Source organism: Sphaerodactylus townsendi, linkage group LG09 (assembly GCF_021028975.2).
Source record: "Sphaerodactylus townsendi isolate TG3544 linkage group LG09, MPM_Stown_v2.3, whole genome shotgun sequence".
NCBI classification, from domain to species: Eukaryota; Metazoa; Chordata; class Lepidosauria; order Squamata; family Sphaerodactylidae; genus Sphaerodactylus; species Sphaerodactylus townsendi.
The window spans coordinates 116,338-139,137 of NC_059433.1; the positions used below are offsets into that span (position 1 = coordinate 116,338).

Sequence of the window (22,800 nt, forward strand, 5' to 3'; positions counted from 1 at the left end):
GGTTAACAACATTTCATTTTCTGCCCAGAACATTCCAGGACTAAACAACGACATCACGGATGCCCTGTCCTGGGCCCAGGTGGAGAGATTCCGATCTCTGGCTCCAGAGGAAGAGACACAACCAGAACGGTTCCCCTCCGAGCTTTGGAACCGTGACAACAGTGCATTGCTTTGAGGGTCTTGGACTCCCTCACCCCATCAACACATCGGGCCTACCATGGGGCGCTGCAGGCTTTCTTGGTCTTTCAGGGGATTTCTCAAAATTGGGCCATCACTGCCTTTCATGAGTCGACTGTGTTACTTGGACCACCTGCAGTGTTTGGGCCGCTCAGCGAAGACAGCACATTTGTTTTTAGCTGCCATATCTTTCTTTTGCAAGGCTTCAGAATGCCCTGACCCCTCTCGCTCCTTTTTGGCCCATCAAGCAGTCAAGGGCTGGGCTAAGTGTTCCATTAGGAGCCTGGACGGCCACCGCCCCATAACATGGGAACTATTAAAATGCTTGGTGCCTGTTCTCCCCAAAGTTTGCCGGAACAGCTATGAAACCCTGTTGTTTACAGCAACATTTCCCCTGGCTTTCTTTGGCGCTTTCTGTTGCAGCGAACTTGTGTCCACCTCCCGGGCAGATCACAGGGGCAGGGCCTTTCGCGATGTAGAGGTTGTTGACCAGTCCATCCGCATCCTGCTGCAGTGCTCTAAAATGGATCAGTGGGCACGGGGCATTCCTATTTTTATGCAAGCCATGCCTTCTGACTCCTCCTGTCCAGTCACTGGCTCGGCAGCCTACTTGACTGCCCGTCCTTGGCAACATGGCCCGCTACTGATCCACAGGGATGGGTCTTGCCTCTCACGTTACCAATGGGGCTAGCCCAGGGGTAGGGAACCTGCGGCTCTCCAGATGTTCAGGAACTGCAATTCCCATCAGCCTCTGTCAGCATGGCCAATTGGCCATGCTGGTAGGGGCTGATGGGAATTGCAGTTCCTGAACATCTGGAGAGCCACAGGTTCCCTACCCCTGGGCTAGCGTCTTCGGCTTATGCCTGATCAAGTTGCACCTGCCATTCAGGGAGTTTGAGTTGCACTCCTTCCGCATAGGTGCAGCTACCACTGCTGTTGCTTTGGGCCTCCCTACTGAGAGGATTCAATTCCTGGGGCATTGCAGTCTCTAACTGACAAAGCCTACATCAGGCCCCAATCACATCACTAATCCTCTCTCTGTTTCAGCCCTACCCGCAGGTGGCCCGATCAACGTCTGGATAATACGTCACAGCATCGTCTACTGGGCATCGCAATATGCTGCCTCCTCTGGATGGGGAAAGAACCTGAGATTACCTGACAAAGTCTGCGTTTCCTGGAAGGGCATCGGAGGGGTGCAGTGGGACATTATTGCCACTCATGATGCCAGGGCCATCCACGGTCCCGGTTACTCATCTGGGAGGAAATGATTTGCCTGTTGTAAAACGCATTGCTTTATTACAGTCTGCCAGCCCGTGACACAGTCTATGCTGCAGGACTTGGAAAACATCACGGTCATGTTGCCAGATACAACACTCTTCTAGTCCAAGATGCTGGAGTGATGGGTATGGCACGGGGTCGTTGACCCTAAGCAGTTGACCCGGACAGTGTCACGCTGGGTATTGGAGTCGGGAGGCAGGTGCATATGGCACCTGGACATTTCTCACACTTTGGAGGCTTTATACAGGCGGGATGGGGACCCGCTGTCTGATTGGGGCATGGAGCTCTGGCTTCAAAACCTGCGGGGTGAACTGTACTGTTGGCTGAAGGAATAGAGGTGTTTGGTGGTAGCAGGGTTTCGCCCAGCTCTTTGGTGGTTTGCACATGGGGGACTGATCCTTTGCTGGGGTTAGCTGCTTGCTAGCCCCTTTTGGGTACCTCCTTACGAGGTTTGGGGTGGAGCAAGCCAGGGGTCAGGATGCCCAGGCATGGGCGGAGCTTGCTTGTGCCCCACAGCAAACGGAGGAATCTCTAGGCAGCGGCCCACCCTTCACTGCTGACCATTATTTGGCCATGATCCATTTCCTCACACAGGCGGGTTTGAGGAAAGCGGGTGCTGGGGGACGGCCTTCATGGCTGCCCAGCACGGAACAGACCCCCCTGCTGCGCCTTATTCTTTCTTGCCAATAAAACTTGATGGCTATGGCCAATTTTATTTGCCGCAATAAAGTGTTTGCGTGTTTATTCCAACCTGTTAGCCGTTTGTCTTATGTATGCAACTGTCTCTCCCTTGGGTGGCAAAAGAACTACTGACATGAAAAAAGATGTATCTTGCAGACATATTCCAAATGTGCAATTACAGTATTGGGGGAGGCATAAATTATTCTGAAAAGAAATGAGGGTGTTTCAAACCTCACTGGTTTTGATAACTCAAGATCCTACAAATAAGACCATCAACTCTCCTTCTTATTGTTAGAAGCACAGTGACATGAAGTTATTTCAAAGATATTAAAAAGAAATAAAATCCAACAGATGTTTCTTTTTAAACCCATCAGAGCTGTTCAGGTCTATATTTTCATGACTCCCAAGAGTTTTTGTTCAGAGTAATAAATAATTTAAACACAGTGAGCTTACAATTTACATTGTCTATGATAGAAAAGGGTGCAGCCACCACAGGAGAAAGCAAGCATTAAAAAAAATAGTACAAACTATTGCGGGAAGAACAAAATTCCTGGTGGTGCCACTTGGCCACAGTTTTGTTCATTATTTCTCTGTGAACTTCTCTCTTTTGACTGGAATGAAATGGTTGAATTTGTGGTTTCGAGCAGTGCTTTTGAGAGAGGGGGGGAGAGGGAGGGAGGCTTGGAACACAACTGTGTGTGATCATCACACAATTGTATACTGAGATGCCACTCCTGTGCAAACAAAGCAGTTATTGTTCTCAGCACAACAGTCAAGTTTTGAAGATGGAGGAGGAAGACCTACAAGATTTTTCCTTACAGATAGAAATTCAACTTTGTAGCAAGTCAAGGAGACCAAACAGAAACCTCCCGTTTTGGAGGGCTTGAGTTTTTCTTTTAGTACAAGTGGGCACTATGTAAGAAGTTGCTAGAAAAGATCTACTGTAGATTCAAGTAGGGTCTTAGAAACCACAAGATATTTTAGAGTATAAGCTTTCAAGAGTCAAAGCTTCTTTCATGAGATACCAGAGAAGATGGTAACAAAAAAATTAAACTTCTAAGGACTGGTTCACATACGGATGCTCGAAGGGAATCCACTGAATCCACAAACTGACTCTACTAAAAAGCACTGAGGAAAATTGTACTTATAACACTTCTAAGTCCAAGTACTTTGGGGGCTCTGAAGGACACCAATCTGTCTAGGAATGCCTGGACATCCATTGAGGCCTTTGGCTTCTTAGTAAACGTGGACAGGATTAAGTCTGCAAACAGCTCTGTGTTGTGTTTTGGCCGTCATGTTTGAGATGACGTCAATGGTCTGTGATGGCTCACTCACACATACAAGTCATCACTTGATGCAGTTGCCAAGTCCACCTTGGGAAATTCCTGGAGATGTGGGGAAGGAGCTCAGTGGGGAAGTGGCAGCATAGGGCTTCCCCTCCAAAGCTGCCATCCCCCCCCCCCGGAACTGATCTTCTTAGACTGGAAATCAGTTGCAAATCGGGGAGATATCCAGGATGCACTTGGAGGGTGGCATCCTCACCACAATGTTGAGAGTATCAGGCAATGAAGAGAGTGGCCATGCTGCTCCAGAGCCTTCTACCTACTATCACGGCACAGAGTGAGCATCAATTATTATTAAACGTGAGGGGAAAGTCATCCAGGCTAGTTTGGATCACTGGAGCCCCTGCCCCAGCAGACATACGAGGACATACATAGTTTTGAAAAGCATAATATGGGAAGTTTCAGTTTTGGATTTACAAATAATTTCTCTCTTCTTGAAACCCATGTTGAATGGATGTCAGGAATCCACTAGATGGTTTCCAAGGGAAAAATGACTACCAGCTTCTTCAGGTTTCCCAGGACTGTCTGAAACATATTAAATGCAGCTCAGGCTCAAGCGATCAGCCCCAAAACTATTTCCTTTCAACACTGAAACTCAATTTTAGATTCCAATTGTTTCTATAGAAAAACACACAGTTCCAACATGCATTTTCAAGAGGTCTCACCTTTGTGAAAAAGATGTGTTTTTCACCATCTCCATTTCTCACCATATCCCACAGTCAACCTCCAGCACCAAAGCTTCCTGTGGAAAAACTGCCACGCGCACCCCAGGCTAGCCACAACTCAGCTCTCTCGGTCCCAAGCCGTGGCTGCTTTAAATCGTCCTGAGCCAGGCTCACCCTCAGAGCGGCCTACGACAGAGGAAAACAGACAAGCCAAACCTTTTTATGGGCTCACACATACTGAATATGTAGAGGTGGAAGACGAGCCTGAACAGTATAGGGCCACAGGGAACTGCGGTTTGTCTAAGCAGAAGCCAACACACATTGAACTCCCCAAATTCCTCCCAGTGTTACCAAACCTGAAGCTTGAAATATGAACCCTGGAACATCTTTGGATTTGCACTGGCAATCAAAAGGAGCCAAGAGAGACCGGTTCTCTTGCTGAGCGCCATGTGCTTTGCTTGATAGCCTGCATCAAGCATCATGTCCTTAACAGCAAACTGAATTTCTCATCCAGAATCTATGAACTGCACTTCCAAAAGGATTTGGATCACACACTAACGTTTTACTAGAATTACCCTTGAATCAACAGTATGAGCTATTGGGACTTTCCCTTTCTCTAACAGATTTCAACAAAATGTGCTGTGCACACTATTCCTTTTCATTCTGTGTTGGTATAACAGCTGCTACTGTTAAGATGAGAAACTCATTATATCATTAATGTCAATACCTTATAAATATGGCCATCATTTTCTAGGCAATGGTAGTAGAAATGATAGCTACATTCAGTCCTCACCAAAACCAGAGATTTTTCCGTAACGGGCATGAACACAGCTAGCTGCTTTACACCTGTGTGCCATTGAGCACTTCCTGATCTGAGAGGCCTTGAATCATTTTGCTGTGAGATCCCAATTAAGGGAAACCAGGGTTTGTTTTTTTCCCCTACAAACTGGGATTCCAAGGCAGTTCTCGCGATGGGCCAAAAAACAGTGGTATGAAAACGGTGTAAACCCTTTTATGCCATTTTAAACCATTTTACACCGTTTTTTGGCCCATGCGGAAACTGCCTAAATCTCAGCTGAATCCCAGTTTACAGGGAAGAAACCAATTCCAATTTGCCCAGATACCTGCATCCAACTTTCATGGCAAATTGGAGTTTTTAAGAGAGGTAGCAGCAAAGAGGGCTGCTGGCAGAGGAGGGCTGGGGCTGACACCCCATGACCACGGCCTCAGTCAGCCTGGGAGGGCCAGTGTGGTGCAGAGGTTCTAGGACCTGGGAAATCCAGGTTTAAATCCCCACTCTGACATGGAAACTTGCTGAGTGGCAGTGGGCCAGTCACACACTCTTAGCCCCGACCCTGGCAAATATGTGAATGGGAAGCACCAGTGTCATGATGCAGAGGCAAGAAACAACAAACCACCTCTGAATGTCTCTTGCCTTGAAAACCTTACAGGGTTGATGTAAATCAGCTCATGCACCCCTGCTCTCACAAGGTTGTGGGGCAGAATAGAAAGGATTATAGCATACAAACACCTAGGACAACTTCTCTGCAGGCGATTTCTCTGTGCTCCAGTACAATAGCATCCCCTGCCCATCAGCACTGGAATATGGCCAGGCCACCCCCTTCCCTCCCACCCAGGCACATGCCCCCAATCAGACAACCCCGACCTCAGATATTAAACCCGCGGATTAGACATCATCTCAAGCTATGCTATGCTATGCTCACCTTCGGAAGGAGGATGCTGCAAACAGTTTTCCTGTCTCTCGCTCAGGATTACCTCAGGCTGCTCTCCTGTAATGGTTCTCCCGCCTTCCCATTTCAAACTGATCTAACCCTTCATGTTAAGCTGAACCTCCTGCCATCTGGTCCAGCCTTTCAGTGGTAACAAAGGAAGGCTTTGCACACTAATTGTTGAATTACTGTCAATTGAAGTAGCCGCTCTCCTCTTTCTCTTCTTCTGTCCTCAATCTTCAGCTTCACCACTATCTTTCAGCATCCAACATGACATTCACACACATTCCCTTCACCATGACTGGCACCTTCCTTCTTTTAAAGAACATTATATACAGAGTTTACACAGTTCAGAGATGAAAACTACATTGAGACCTCTGTTCTGCAAACACAAAGCACCAGGCAGACACTTAAACATTTGGAATGGGTGGAACACAGTGCAAGAATCCTTCCAAATTTGGTTTCTCTTTTACAGCTGCCATGACTTATAGAAAACATATGAGGGAGGCAATTCTCAGAATGTATGTGTATGTCTGTTGTTTTAAAAAAAATTGTGTTTTTAACATCACATGTGTTGTGCACCAGATACAATTATCTTCTCAGAATGCATTACAGATGTCACTTTTACCAAATGGGTGCAAGATGTGTGCTCAGAAAACACTCCAGCAGCCTTACCAAAAAAATATATCTGGCAACAACACTTGGCAAGTTGGCATAACGCAAACTACATTTCAGACTGCCTTTTGCAAGCTTCATGTCTGTTTCTCAGAGTGTTTTGGCAGCTGTATGGACCATCTCCTTGGTTAGTGACTAATTGGGTGTTTCCATGGAAACACTAACCTCAGGACATAAGAGCATAAGACATGCCTGCCCCTCCATCTCCTCCAATTAAATCACACATTTATTTATTTATTAAACTTTTATACCGCCCAACCCCCGAAGGGCTCTGGGCGGTGAAACATTAAAACAAAGTACATGTTGCAAGAGACAAGAAAAACAACACTTTTATTAAAAAGCATAATGTACAACTATGACCATTCAACCACTTCTGCCAGCCTAAAATCCAAAGGCCAAAACATTATTTTTATGATATTCAAACACTGTAGAATAAATAAAGCTTAGGTTAACATCAAATTCCATATGCCTTGTCAAGAAGAAGAGTTGGTTTTTATGCCTTACTTTTCTCAACTTTTAAGGAGTCTCAAAGCAGCTTACAATCACCTTCCCTTCCCTTCCCCACCGTTTACACCGTTTACACCCTTTACACCGTTTTCATACCACAGTACAGATAAAAAAAACACAGACAACCTGTGAGGTAAGTGGGCTGGGAGAGTTCTGAGAGAACTGTGACTGGTCCAAGGTCATCCAGCAGCCTTCATGTGGAGGAGTGCAAAAACAGATCTGGTTCATCAAATTAGAGTCCGCCGCTCATGTGGAGGAGTAGGAAATCAAATCCAGTTCTCCATATTAGAGTTCGCTGCTCATAGCCAGTACTGCACACTTGCTCTCAAATGTAGAGGATACACGAGTTCTCCAATGGACACAGCACGCTGAGTAGAACCACTAACTGTGTGTAACAAGCCACATGACCTCACTGAAACACTGGCCAGGGTAGTTCAAAATCAAATGAAAAAGGCTACTGTTATACCTCTCACATTCCTTTGATAGAATAATCTGGCTTAGACCTCTGGCATAAGAATCTGCTGTGGGATTTTTAGTGAAAGAATAAGTACCATTGGGCAAGTTGACCGGAAGAGATGAAAAAGAACCCAACAATGGCCACGCTGAACTACCGGTAGATCAATTGTGGTGCATCAATATCCTGTGCTTCAGTCAGACAAAGGACGGATTCTACAAGTTAGGGTGAATGTACAAACTATGTACTGGGTACACTGGGTTTTTCCTCATACATGTGTTGAGTAATTTCATGTTACATTCAACATGTGCACATCTGAACAGGTGATGTATCCAGGAACTGGTCCTCACTTGCCTTTGTAAATTAAACATGCACTGACTCTTTCTTGCAAGCAAACATGTTGTAACGTGTGAACAGGGTTACTGACAGCATGGAAGGAGGGCCTGCAGGGAGCGTCTCTCCCCGGCTGGCTGCCCCACAGCATGTGACCAATCAGAGGCATTCTGCCTCCAAGCAGGGAGATACAACTCAGCTATCAAGAGCACCAGCCATGACAGACGTGTTCTCCATATCTTTATATCAACTCTTTGAAGCCTTCTTTGCATCGAATTCAGGTTGCAGATGAAGTTCACACAATGGAATGCACCAATGCACACAAATAAAAACTGGTCAGTTCCTACATATAGAAAACTGACCAGTCTTGGAGTCCACCTCCCTAACATTTCTTCTTCTCTATGTACAGGAACTGGATGGGAGGTAAGGATTCAGCCACATGTATGAGGAAAACCCCACTGAGGCGACATCGCTAGCTTCTCCTTTGGAGCAGAGGGGTGACTCTGCTATCCCTGAAAAACTTGCTATGCCCTGTATGGGACGCTGGTGTCTCTGGGCTGCTTCCTCCAGGCTCTCAGCGCAACCCCCAACCCTATATGGGGCGGTAGCACATTGGTCTGATCCAGCCTGATCGCCTGCCATGGTTCGGGAGTGATCTGCACCCTCCGGGACCCTATATGGGCTGCTGGTGCTTGCCGTTGAATCGCCTGAACTTCCCACCGGTCCCCTGATGCATAGGCTCCAACAGCGGTGCATGACGCTTTTTTGTTATACAGCTTGATGGACTTCGAGGAAGCTTTTTCCCAGCTGGTTTTTTTGTAGGTTGGAGGCGCACCTGCCTGAATAGTGAGGAGGCCCTGCAGGCTGCTCCTAAGCCCCTCAGATGCCGAGGGGAGATGGGACCAGGATGCACCATCTTAGCTTGGAGAAGTTTTGGTAGGAAAGGAAGGGAACTCTCCTGGAGACTGCCAGCTAAGGAGGTTTCCCACAGTCAAAGCCACAGAATATGCCACGAGGGAGGGAAGGTAGACACATAAAATAAACTTTCAACCACTGAGACACAGACCAAAAAACAGAAGGACACGGAGTAAAATGGAGACAGAAACTCTGGACTTAGTGGAGCCTGTTCAGAACGCTGCTCTCCCTGCAGAGGCAGGAAAGTAACTGGGGATCAAGATGAGCGCCCAAGCAGTTCACAGGAAGTGACAATTTTAGAGTTCCCATCTCCCTGAGAACAGGTTGGAAAACACCCATCCAGATGTCCTTCGCCTCCGGGAGAATCAACGAGTCAATCTGCAGTGGAGGAACTGGACCAACTTATAAAATGTTCCACGTCTTTTTCAAAGGGGATAATCCTTCCCTTGTATCTGTAAAGGTTTCAATGGTGTTGATTCTCAGCACAGCCGCTTGGCCTTGAGTAGATTCCAGAGCTCGGGCGATGGGCCAGAATCGGCTGCGATTTCTCTGGCAGAGGCCTTATCTCACGGAGAGAGATGAGCATGCCGTTCCCATGAGAATGGGACGGGAGAAACCGGGAGGGGGAAGGGACGGAGAAAGTTATAACCTGTGGGTCTGGCGGGAAGACTTCATTCCTGCCACGCCGTGTGCGCGGAGGCTTTCTAAGATGTCTGAATAAAAGCGGTCTTTCAACCAACAAAGCCTTTATTTCTGCTCTATGGAATTCCCTTTACATTGTGGCAGGAATCCTTAATCCCTCATTTACTTCTAAAATCAGTGGACCTCTGAATTGTTCCGGCATGCAGAGGTTGAATATTCCTGAAACTGGAGCAGAAGGCTCGGTAGCTCCCCATAGAGGGTTCCGAGCCTTCCCTTCCTTCTGGACTTGGAGAAAACCAGCCGGGAACGTGGTCCTGCCTGGTAACCCTCTCCCGGTCCTCGCCTCGACACGAAGTCTTCCCACTTACTTTGTTGGGATGTGAGAGGGACGCTGGAAGCCGCATCATCGCGGAGTGCGGCATGAGACGTTTGGGGCGCTTGCTCTATGGATGCGTGCGCCTGTGGAGGCGGATCTCTACCCGTTTTCGTGTGGATTACAAACCTCAGATGCACCCCTTCTGTCTCCGGGGAGGAGATGGGCCTGACCACTTTTCGATAGCGTGCGCAACCCAGGGAATCAATAGAGAGAGCGATTCCTGGACTCGTATTATTCGATGATGCTCCTCCTCCCAAGAATCCTCAGTGGCATAGCACCGGAGACCCGTCCCTAAAACTGCAGTTAACACCGGGTCCTTGTCGCAGATCGTCGGTTCGGGATGATTGGAAGGGAATCCGTACCGACGCCTTAATCTGGTCCATCAGATCCCCGGACATAGGGTAGCTGATCGCGCAAGAGAAGCGCCCCGCGGGGCCGTCGGTGGACTGGAGGTGCTACTTTCCCGATGAGGAGGAATCCGAGGAAAGTCTACCTCCCATCCGGATTTGTTTCCCTCCCGTCCAAAGAAAATTGGGACGCAGGGGAAGTGGCCCGACTGGCAGAGATGCCCAAGAAGCGTGGGCCCGTGAATGCCAGCTATGGGAGTGAGGAACGCAGAACAGCTGCAAAAGGAGCGTGAAAAGTCCCTGGTAAAAAAGATCGTGGAACAACGAAGCGCAAAGAGCGCTTGAACTTGAATTGGACCGAGCCAAAGACCCAGCTGTTGCAACGGCAATATATGCAGGATTTATCGCATCCACAATATAAGGTCCCTAGAGCACTCTAGAGATGGACCTGGGAACGATCAACGCGAAGGTATCAAGGCCATCCGGTGCCGCGAAGGTGAATTGACTGCAGCTATTCAAGCGGAGACGAACTTGACAAACTGGAACGGGAGAAGGCAGCTTTGCACGCCAGCATCAAGGTCTGCCTTTGACTGCATAAAGAGAGAGAGTTAGCTGCCTTAGGAACAGGAGCTGAAGAAGCAGCCCGGGACAGGATGACTCAGTTGGCGCCTACACCGCTGCGACCCACTCCGAGCGCCCGACACCATTGCCTGCCCGTCTCTATCCGGGCCAACGCTTCCTGGTCCTGCTACTCGCGCTCCTGCACCGCCTTCCAAGGTCCCTGCTACTCCAACGTGGAACCAGCGGCACCAGGCCCCGTGCCTCCACCGGATTTCTGTCTCACCTCCTGCCCCACCGCCTCTAACCCTGTACGGCAACCGCTATATTCCCACATGCGGGTTCCAAAGGGCCGTGGAGAGAGGATACTACAGACCCCCGATCCCTGCCCGTTTCGGGATGGGGACCGCTTCTAAACTCCCCTACTTCATCTTGCAACTCGGGATGCACATATGGAGGAATATGATGATCTTATATCCCGATCCTGAGCGTGAAAAAATCGCGGGACCTCAGGTCTGTCACACCAGACCGGGGTGGCTGCTGACTGGTTTGTGACCCTTTTTTGGGCTGCAGGCGGAGGATACTCGCACGGTGGCACATTTCTTCAAACCCTAAAGGCCAGCACAAGATCCAGGCAGCTGAAAATGAAGCCATCCATTACCATAAAATCTATTCAACAGGGCAACCCGTTCTTTTACCCGAATTGGCAGCGAGTTCCGGGCAGCGGCTGCTCGACTTCCTCCGGAGTGTACAGAACCCATGAAGTGTGAATACTTCTCCTGATGCCATCGATTAAAACGCCAAGAGATGGTGTTTCTCATCCATTATCCAGCGCACTATACAGCTGGAGTGGATCGACTTGGGATCATGAAGTGTAGAGGCGGCTCGTTTGAACTAAGCAGAGGCGGCCAGCCCGAGAGCCCGCCCACCTCGACCACCTCTGGCTTCAACTAGCAAGCCAAAGGCGCGGCAGTCTCTGCCGAAACCACCTCTGAGCGCCGTCGACGTTTGGGATTGTGCCTTTATTAGGGGACCAGGCCATCTGGCTGCCAACTGCCCGAAAAAACAGAAGCCCACCGCACCGACCCCAAGCACCACCTCTGCCAAACCACCACGGAGATCCGGCCCTCCTCCAGCGGGCTCGTCTAAAGCCCGGTTACCGAAGGTGACATCGAGGAGGGGGAAGTGGCTCTGTTTGCCTCTCATCGGCACCCATGGATGTGGATCCTACTCCAGATCGCGGTGAGTAGAGGCGGCGCCCCCATTACTATTTCAAACAATTCTGGCCAACCAACCCTACTAAACGCCCTGCGCATTTTAGCCTTTCGGCCCTCGTGGATTCTGGTTGCTCCCATTGCTTCGCGGCCCCAGAGTGGCTGAAGAGCTCGGTTTAGAAAGAGTTCCTCTAACCAAAGGCCATACCGTTCACACAAATGAATGACAGCAGCCCTTTCGGAGCCGAAGGCCCGGCTTCGATTCAAAGCGCAACCTGTCCTCGCCGTTGCGTTGACCACCAGGAGAAAGAGTGGTTTCATGCTTAGTCCGGTGGTAAAACATTCCATTCATCCTGGGCATGCCATGGTTATTGCTACATGAACCAAAATATTATTTGGAAGGAACAGATTCTAGAATTCGCACAGATCCCCCCTGTGGAGAGCATGGGAATTGGAGGGAGAACCCCCCATCCAATGGGATTAAAATCCCTTGGTTTCTTCAGCGGTGCACACCCCTATGGCTCTCAATTCCACAGGCATTCCTCCAGCTTACCAGGACCCCACCAGCCAGAGTGTTTCCAAGAACAGGAATGTGACCAATTGATGCCCCCCATAGAGACACTGACTGCAGAAATCGCCACAGCCCGGGGCTCCAGCTACCCAAGGGTAGAATTTATCGCATGAGCCCTAGCGAGGAGAAAGAACTCCGTACCTTCTTGCCGATAAAACCTTTTCCCTTGGATTCATACGATGGAGCTTTGAACCTCATACGCCCGCCGCTCCTGTCCTGTATTTATACAAGAAGAAGGACAGGTCTTTAAAGACTTTGTTACCGATTACCGAGGATTAAAATGCTGTTTCCATGTCCAATAAATGCACCCTTGCCCTTAATCAAGGACCTTTGCCCAGATGCATTGGGCAAGGGCCGGATTTTTACTAAGTTGGATTTAAAGAGAAGCCTACTACAGAGTCAGAATTGCAGAAGACTCTGAGCATTTGGCAGCATTTAACACTAAATTAGGACAGTATGAATGCCAATTATGCCATTCGGGTTAGCTGGGGCACCCAGTGGCATTCATGGCCCTCATAAATGAAGTTTTGCATGATTTATTATATAAAGGAGTAGTTGTGTACTTAGATGATGTTTTAATTTACTCACAAAACCGTGCTGGAGGCGAAAGCAAGGGGCTTTGGTTCGGGAAGTAATACAGCGCTTGCTCGACAACCCCCTCTTAGCAAAACTGTCTAAGTGCTGCTTTCATCAACCCTCCATAGACTATTTGGGCTACAGGATCTCATCCGAAGGTTTAAAATGCTGGATCCTGCAAAGGTTAAAACAGTCCAGCAATGGCCAGCCCCCCACCAACCGGAAAGAGCTACAATCTTTCCTAGGGTTTGCTAATTTTTATCGTGACTTTATACCCCGTTTTGCTGAATTGACCCTTCCACTCACAGACCTATTACGCACTAAAGGTAAAGACTCACAAGCTGCCAAGCCAGGCTCCCCTCCCTTAGTCTCAAGAATGTCAAACAGCCTTCCGACTTTTGAAAGCGGCTTTCACTACCGAGTACTGTCTTAAAACACCCCGACCCAGACCTTCGCCATTGTGGTTCACGTGGACGCTTCGGACAAAGCGCTTGGCGCCAGCCCTGTACAGAGAAAATAAAATGAATGCGCTTGTTCCGTGTGCTTATTTATCAAAAAAAAAATTCTCCGGTGCAGAACTCAGCTGGACCGTAGGGGATAAAGAGAGACTGCTGCCATCAAGGCAGCGCTTTCCACCAAGCGTCACTGGCTTGAAACTAAACGCGCGTTCCAGTTTAATTCGGATCACTGGAACTTAGCTGCTCTCTCTACCCCCCTCAAAATGTCACCGCAAAACAGCTTCGTTGGGCCGATTTCTTTTCCCGTTTTTCCTTCACCGTCCATTTTTTTTCCCGGAAAAATTCAACAAACTGGCTGATGCACTGTCGCGCCTTCCTGGGGGGGGTGGAGCTGCCCCTTCTGAGACATCCCAGCGCACTGTCCTCTCCCCCCCCTCCCAACTGGGGTTAGCCGTCCCTTTCGATTGAGACATCCGCTCCCTCCTCCAGCGCCCGTTCCCAGCCTTGTCTCCCCCTTCCTCTCGCGAGAACTTCGAGGAGAGCGGGTGCGTCATGAGCTGCCAGTGAGGAGGAAGGTGACTCCCAGCTAAGCTTAGTGAATGGGTGTTTGGAAGTGGGGAAATTGTTGATACGTGCCCCATACGCCAGAAAAAACGGTTCTCGAAGCCTGCCATGATGCCCGCTCAGCTGGACATTTTGGCTTTCTCAAGACACTGCACTTAGCCCGCCGCCAATTCTGGTGCCAGGCAGCGCCGTCGCAAATAAAGACATTGAGACTTATATCAAAGGGGTGCTCTGTTTGTCGCGGAGGCCAAATCCATCCCAGGAAAGCCCCATGGACTGTTAAAGCCTCTCCCGATTAGCCTCCCGCCCCTAGGAAGTCATCTCAATGGATTTTATTCACGGATTTACACCGAGAGCCAGGGGAAACACAGTCTTGTGGGTGGTGGTGGACCTGTTTTCCAAACAAACCCATTTCATCCCCCTGCACCTCCATTCCTTCGGCTCCCAAATTGGCGTGGTTGTTCATTTAGCATATATACCCGTCTACACTCCTCCCCCCCTCAAGGTGAAATTGTCCGACCGCATGGGCCCCAATTCATTTCAAATTTTTGGAAAGCTTTCCTGGGTCTGTTGGGGGCTACCCCGACGGTTGCTGCGCCCTACCACGTTCAAAGTGTGGTGGAGGTCAGAAGAGACCGAACAAGAACTCTTGAACCAGTATCTACGTTATTACACCAACTATCCGCAAGACAACTGGTGCGATTTAATTCCGTTCGCGGAATATGCCTATAACAATGCCGTTCATAGCAGTGCGCCAAAAAACCCCTTTGAAATTGTGTCTGGCGGCTCCTTCCCACCGTTGCCCCAACTACCCAGCGGAATGCATCCTCCAGAATTCCAGCAGTGGATTTCATCTCTGGCTGAGGGGTGGAAAGCGGTTCAGACTGCTTTGCAGCAAACTAAAGACTCCCAAAAGTTCCCGGGAGGATAAACATCGATCTGGCGGCTTCCCTTTGCGCTATGTTGGGGCTTAGGTCTACTTGTCTACTAAAAAAAATCTCAGAGGCGTGCATAAATTTTCAAAACTGGGCAAAAAATTAAGTGGGACCTTTTAGAATTACGAAAGTAGTTAATGATATTACTGCCCGGTTAGATCTGCCTAATTCCTTAAGTAATATACATCCTATCTTTCCTTCCAGTTTGCTCAAGGAGGCTCCCGCTTCCGATGCCTGGTACGACCCTCTGGAGATGCCGCCGCCGACTATAGTCAGTGGCCACAAGCATTGTTATGAAATTGGCGCCATCCTGGACTCTCGTTTTAACCGCATACGCTTGCAATATTTGGTTTCCTGGGTGCAGGGTATTCAGCTGGATTATAATCAATGGGTGTATTCAGAAAATATTAGCGCCCCCTCCCTTATTTCTGCTTTCCATGGTACCTTTACACAAACCAGGGGGGGAGAAGTGTTTCTTAGGGGGAAGCAGAGTGTAAAGAGTTTCAATGGTGTTGATTCTCAGCACAGCAGCAGCCTTGAGTAGATTCCAGAGCACCGAGGCTGATGGGCCAGAATCGACTGCGATTTCTCTGTGGGAGGCCTTATCTCACGGAGAGAGATGAGCATGCCGTTCCCATGAGAATGGGACGGGAGAAACCGGGAGGGGGAAGGGACGGAGAAAGTTATAACCTGTGGGTCTGGTGGGAAGACTTCATGTGCTGTGATGCCTTAAGCTCCCCTGAAACATAAAGAAGGGACAACCTGAGGTGGGTGCACAGAGGAGATCAAAGTGGGTGTGCAGCACTCTTAAGCTGAAGACAGCCTCTATATGGTCAGCATCAACATATCCTGCCCCAAAGTATTCTTGACTGTATTCTTGCATCCTCTTGTCAAGAGACCCTGTCAAGATTTCAGCTCTTTCCTAGCCTTTGCCAGGCCCAAGAGAAGATGGCAGCAGTGCAGTCCTTAACATGCTTTTTATGCTGCCAACCTTATACTCATATATGTTCATTTATCTTATCTCCTATTATCTCTGTCATCTCTGTTTTGGCCTTGGAGGCTTTGGCTTTGCTCGAGAACATTTCTAATTGATTTGACCCTGCTGGGATGCTGAGGGTTGAGGTGAGGTGGAACTCAGGCCCAGCAAGGCTTCCTTGAATTCTGGCCATGGTGTTCCTGCCCTATAAACCAATTTCCAAACTGAAGAGTCTGATTTACTGCAGGAAGTTGACAGATTACAGCACCCAATACATGTGTAGCAAAAGATTCAAGGTTCAGCATTCTTCACTTCATGCCTGGCACTTATGAAAGCCAGACCTGTCTGATCCCTAACCTTCTAGCACTTGCAGATCAACTGGTCCCTTTAATGGGGCCCAACCACAATGGTACCAAACCAACCATGTAATCAATAAAACAAGTTTGGAATAGACAAACTGTGGCAAGCAAGGTGGATACTAAAGCAAAATGCTTATCACAAAATTACAATATGAACAAATTGAATCCCAAGGAAGAAAGTGGCTTGAGACAACTAGAGATTTTTTATCTTTTTAGGGAGATCAGTGGCCACTTCCTCTGCAGGATTTAAATTAAGAATGGGAGGAGAAGCGTAATGCCATATATACTCCCTGCACAAGAAGAGCTCTGCTGGATCAAACTTAAGGTCCAAGATCAGACCAAAAGCCCATCAACTTCAGCATTCCACAGTCCGCACAGTGGCCCGTGTTTTATATCAATTACACTTTAAAAAAAAAACACATGCACACATAAGGCAGCCAAATTCTTTCTTCACATCCAGATCCCTTGGCCGGCAGGTTGTAGTACTGCTCGCGGCACCACCCCGCCACCTCCAAAGAGGTTTCTCACATGGCCTGGGAAACCCAAAACAAAACCAGAAAACCCCAGCTGGCTATATAATACCCCATAGGGGATAATGGACATACACCATGGAAAACATAGTATGTCCAAGGAACCATCAATGAGTCTGCAGGGGCTGAAGGGGCCGAGGAAGCCAGCCTTCCAGTTGACTCCAGCCCCTGGCATGCGCTAGCCATGCTGGTGCAGCTTTCTGCATAAGTGAGGCTGGAGGAATGGCCCGGTGGTTTCCAGGTCAGGTGCTTTTAGGGACCCATCGCAGTTGCCCACCTGCATATCTCCCCCCCCCCCGCCAGTGCATCACCTCTCTTGCGCTGGGTGGGGGGGACAGACTGTCTCATCTCCTATGGTGAGTTCTATCCCCCCCACCCAATCTGGATTGGGCTGCTCATAATTTACCCCGGCAGCAACTGCTGGGGAATTGTAGTTCATTTTAATTAATTTATTAAAAATATTACCCTGCATCTCTGCAAGAGCTATAAAGAAGCAGAACTTGTATGCTTTTGGGATAACTTCTTTACTGTACAAAACATAGTTCTTTTTGGATGTTCAATTTGGTGCCAGACATCACATGTATAAGTGGAGCAACAGAAACAGGGAGACAAGCGTTTTTCCATGCATGTATGGCTTTAGAGCACATACAAACACACTTAACCTTGAAAAGCTGTATCATGGTCCATGGTTACCAATATCAAGACGTAAAAGGGACTGAATAAATAAAGTTGCTGAAAAGTGTTTCTACAGTCACACTGCTGAAATTAAAACCTTACTAGCTATTACAAACAATTGCATATTGATATTTTTTTGCAAGATGAAAAATTGAAATCTAGTGTTCTCAGATAAATATGCAAAGCCAGTCTGGATTCTGAACTCCTCCAACTCTTTTTTTTCCCATGCTGTTCTATATGACTGCCCATCTTCCTTGAAGGAGCCAAGATCCTATGGCAGGGGCACAGTAACAATTCTATACAAAGGGGCCATTATGTACTTGGTTGCATTCCCATCCCCAGCAGCATAGATAGCAAGATGCACTTGCACTGCTTTGTTACTTGTATCCTGCTTATCTTCCCAATAGGGATCCAAAGCAGCTGAGAACATTGTTCTCTCTCTTCCATTCTCTCACAGCCACCACCTTGTTGTTCTGGGTCCAGAATATTCCCTTCTCCAACTGTTCCATTCTTGAACGGGACAGCCAAAGTGATGACATCCAGACCCCCCCCTTCCACAAAAGGGAACCTACCGCATTCTATTTGCAATACGCATCAAGGCAGCAGTATGAGTGTCTAAGGAAACAAGGAAACAACAGGCAACAAATGAAGCAATGAGCATTTTCCACATGAAAAAGCAAACACATCTGCAGAATTAATATAGGAAACGGCTTACAGGACTTGCCAAAAACAACTTTCAGAATCAAATACTGAATGATAATGGAGTTTGTAATTTTTCTTTAAAAAAAGCATACATGGAAAACAAACACATTGTGAACAAAGAGATGCACCTCAGGAGATTAAAATGGCTAAATTAAGCTATTCATATGTACTTCAAAAGTTAAAAATATATAATGTCTTTCTGGAAATAGATAGAATTTTTGTCAGCCACCCGGTGTGCAATTGGAAACGAAAATTGTTATTCCCGGCACCAAGTGCCTGTAGAACAACACTACAGAATGCAGTCTCCCAAACCTACAAAATCCTACTAACGCAGTATACTAAGTGTATAAGTTGTCCCGCATATAAGTCAGGGCACCTAACTGTACCACAAAAAACTGGGAAAACCCCAATGACTCAGTGTATAAGTCGGGTGGGAAATGCAGCAGCTACTGGTAAATTTCAAAAAAATAAAACAGATGCCAATAAAAGATCACATTAATTGAAGGGCATCAGTAGGTTAAATGTTTTTGAATATTTATTTCAAAGAAAAACAGTAAACTAGCTCTATGAAGGTGGAAGAGAAGGTCAAAAAAAAACCCAATATGGTATCAACAGCCTTTAAAAGAAATTACAAAAACCTTAAGCTCAATCAGGATTCAAAGCTAAAACACAAGGGTTAAAATCATTAAAGGCTAGGAATCCCTCCTTCTCATCTGTATGTCCAAACAGGGCTTCCCGGCTGTAGCGGGTGTGAGGTTATCAGCACAGGCGTTGCCATCATCACTGAGTCTGCAGTCGTTACCATCACTGCATATGTCGTCCTCATAATTTCTAATGGGAGCTGTTTACCATGTCCCCACCCACAACAGGACACTTGAAGATTCTGGATCCTACCAAGATCTCTTTCGTTATGAGTATACACAATAGCACATATGAAAAAAAAAAAACTACCATGTGGAGTACCAAGACAAGAGCTAGCTTAGAGCGTGCCATGATGGGACTATTCATGCAAAAAAGCATCAAAACAGAATTGATACACACAGTGAAGGGCCTTCTTCTGAACTATATAAGTCTCAATAGGCACTCAATACACACTGGATTCCCAAACTACAAAACACAAGCCTTCCAGAGAAAGCGGTGACAGTAAACTGAGGAATGAAGCAGGATAGCCCTATCCCTGTGATGGAGAACCCTATGGCACACGTGCCAAGAGGTGGCACGTGGAGACCTCTCCCTTGGGCACCACAGGTGCCGAGATCTCCCCCCCCTCCCCTTCGCCCGTTACCAGAGGTGGCTCCCAGGCCGGGTCATCCAGAAGCACCAGTGGGGCCTCCTGAGAGAGATACAGTGTGGGAGGGGAACACCCCAGAAGGCACTGGGGCGTTCCCCTCCCGCACTTTTCTTAGCCTGAAGCGAGCATGCACAAGCTAAGTGAGTGAGTGAGCGAGCAAGCAAGCGGGGGGAGCAGGCTGAGCAAACAAGCAGGGAACAGAAGAGTGGGCAGAGCGGGCAAGCAAACCCAGATTAGAGGCGGACAAGCGGAAAGTGGGCAGGCGGAAAGTGCGGGTGTGAGCAAGTGGAAGCCCGGGTGAGCAAGCAATCAGGCAGGGGGCAAGCAAGTGGAGCAAGCAAACAGAAAAACTAGTAGCAAGTAGTGGGAGGGAGTAGGCAACAAAGGAGGCGAGCAAGTGGGCAGGCAAGTGCATAAGTGGTGGAAACCAAACCATCAAATTGGTAGTGAGGCGTGAGAGCAAGTGGGTGGGTGAGTGGGGGGTTGAACAAACAAGGAAGCGGGCAGGGGAGTTAAAGTGTGAGGGGCAATGAGAAAATCTAGCAGAAAAAAGCAAAATTAAGGCAGTGATGAGAACAAACAAGGGGAGGCCAGGCTGACCATGTGGTAGGGGGTGGAAGCCAGTAGCAGGTAGTGAGGGGGCAAGGCAAGCCCAGCCGGGCGAGCAGTTCAGAGTTCCTACTTATATCACAGCAATGGGAGGTTTGTCTCGTGAATGTTTATAGCTGCTGAAATCTTGTGGACTTCCAAGGTTCCACTGGACTTGAATTTAGCATTTCTATTACCAAACCAATGCAGCTCCAACTAGAAACCATCCAGTCAGAATACACATCTTCTAATTCAGATTATTACATTCGTTCTCCTTCCGCACAGTCAGTGGATTTCAGCTATTACCACTTGTATACATGTAGAGAAGTGGTGAAATAGCTATGCATATACTGAAGGAAGTCCTTTTCCTGAAGGGAAAAACACAGCATTATGACTGATTTGGAGGTTTTTAAGCAGTGACTGGATGGCCCGTCTATTTAGGAATGCTTTGATTGTAGTATTCGTGTGTGCCAGGGGGTTGGACTGGATGGCCCTTGTGGTCTCCTTCAACTCTGTGATTCTATGATTTTATATATGAAGACTATGAATAACCAGCATGGTGTGTAGTGGTTAGAACCCAGTCAATTCTAATCTGGTGAACCAAGTTGGTTTCCCCACTCCTACCACTTGAAGATTAGGGGAGCATGTGAGCCCGATCCGAGTCAGGTTTTGCCCAGGGCTCCCAGTTTGCCTCGTTATGCCCCTGAGATTTGCCCTGTGTTTATGGTTGCAGCCCCAGGTTGGAAAATACCTGGAGATTTGGAGAATGGAGCCTCAGAGGCAGGGTTTGCGGAGCAATTGGGGACTTCCAGTGGAGTATACTGGCAAAGAGGCCACTTTCCAAAGCAGCCATTTTCTCCAACTAAGACTGACCTCATCACCCTGGAGATCAGTTGTAATCTCAGGAGATTTCCAGCCACTGCCTGGAGGTTGGTGCTTCACATATTGTGCAACAGTAGCTGTTCTTAATTCCATCCGTTTCCCTGGAAAAAAAATCCTTAGGGACACTTTTCTTTGGCCAAGGTTGCAATAACAGTTCTAGTTATTGGCCAAGAGTCCAAGAATGTGGCACCCAAAGGTGGTTACTACCATATTCCAAATCTTTGGTTTTTTCATAATAGAAATCTGCCTCCATTATTACCAAGGGGTTTGGTTGTTGTTCACATGTGAACTTCTTATTCCACACAGACTGAGCTGCAACCATTATATTTATAGGCCTCTCTATCTACTTCCTTAAATGTGTTCTTTACTATTACACATAGCTTATATGGTAATGTATGAGGGTTTTTCTAAAACTAAAACCTCAATTATTCAAGATTAAAATGCCGTGTGGCACTTGGCTGACCACATAAGTGAGGTTTGGAGTTGCAGTTTAGGCACTCCCGGTCTACCAAAAGGTTAGCCATCATTGGCCTATCCTATCAGTGCTGCCAACATGCCACCACCCTAGGGGGCTGGGGGCCAAAATCCTCAGCAGCACACCTGCCAAGAGTGAGTGGATCAAAGGACAAGACTTATTGAACCTCCCCTGTAAATCTGTCATTTGCCCAAAATAAAGGAAGGAAACAAAAAACCAGGAGAGCTCAGAGCATCTATTCACACTAGCTGGTGAATCTTGTTAGTGAGCCAAGCGTGGCATAGGGGTTAGAAACAGGTTCACTCTAATCTGGAGAACTGGGTTTGATTCCCTGCTCTGCCACTTGAGCTGTGGGGGGCTTATCTGGTGAACTAAGATTAGCTTGTGCACTCCAACACATGCCAGCTGGGTGACCTTAGGCTAGTTCTTCCTTAGCTCTCTCAGCCCCACCCACCTCACACAGAGTGTTTGTTTGTTGCGAGGGGGAAAGGGCAAAGGGAGTTTGTAAGCCCCTTTGGAGTCTTCTTACAGGAGAGCAAGTGGGGATATAAATCCTCCCTCCTCCTCCTCCTCAACCCCTACCCTGTGATGTGGGTTGGAAAGAGGGAGCCCCCCCTCTTTAGGAAGAATGATAAAGAAAAGACAGAGAAGAGCGGGTTGGGGGAAAAGAGGGAAGGGGGCCTGAGTTATCTCCTTCCCTAAATATCCAATTGCATACCCTCCAAGAGCAAAACAAGCAAAGGGATGCAACTCCATCCCAAAAGGATGCCAAAGAAATGAAGAGCAACACTTGCAGAGTATAAGAGAAGAGAGGAAATGCATTTTTGAAAGCGTTCCCTGCATGAACTTTCTTCCTCCCCCCCACCCCACACCCCTTTCCAATCTGCTGCACCAGCTTTAACATCTCTCTCCCTTAGGATGGGGTGCGGAGGAGGTTTCCTGAACATGAATCAAAAGCAGATCTCCCTTTCTTTTTTTGCAAAAGAAAAGTTGATTAAAAGAACTACTGTCATCTCAAGCCATCTGCTAACCCTCCACCATGGACTGTCCTCTGCAGCTGCAGCCAAGGAGGCACTTTTTGTCTTTTGCAATGCTGACATTTTCTGGAGGAAAAACCCAGCCTGCCTTACCGAGTCGTGAACACATACCTTTTCTTTCTCTTAGGCTCTCTCACCCAGCCTCCTCCATAGCCTTGTATGGGAGAAGTTGGGAGGGGGAACAGGTTGTGCCCCCCCTAAGAAGGTCCAAAACACACACCTCTCTCTCTCTCTTTCTATACACACACACACACACACACACACACACACACACCCACACACACAC

The 22,800-nt window shown here is 47.9% G+C and overlaps 1 protein-coding gene across 1 annotated transcript in view; it reads right to left on the minus strand.

Moving 5' to 3' along the window:
- Positions 1-4,165: 4,165 nt before the first annotated feature.
- LOC125439019 (collagen alpha-1(I) chain-like) overlaps positions 4,166-22,800 on the minus strand; it is a 243,491-nt gene continuing 224,856 nt past the window's right edge. Inside the window, exon 5 of the mRNA XM_048507844.1 lies at positions 4,166-4,330. Coding sequence (XP_048363801.1) covers positions 4,263-4,330 — 68 coding nt within the window. The 3' untranslated portion in view covers positions 4,166-4,262. The remainder of the gene's footprint in view (positions 4,331-22,800) is intronic.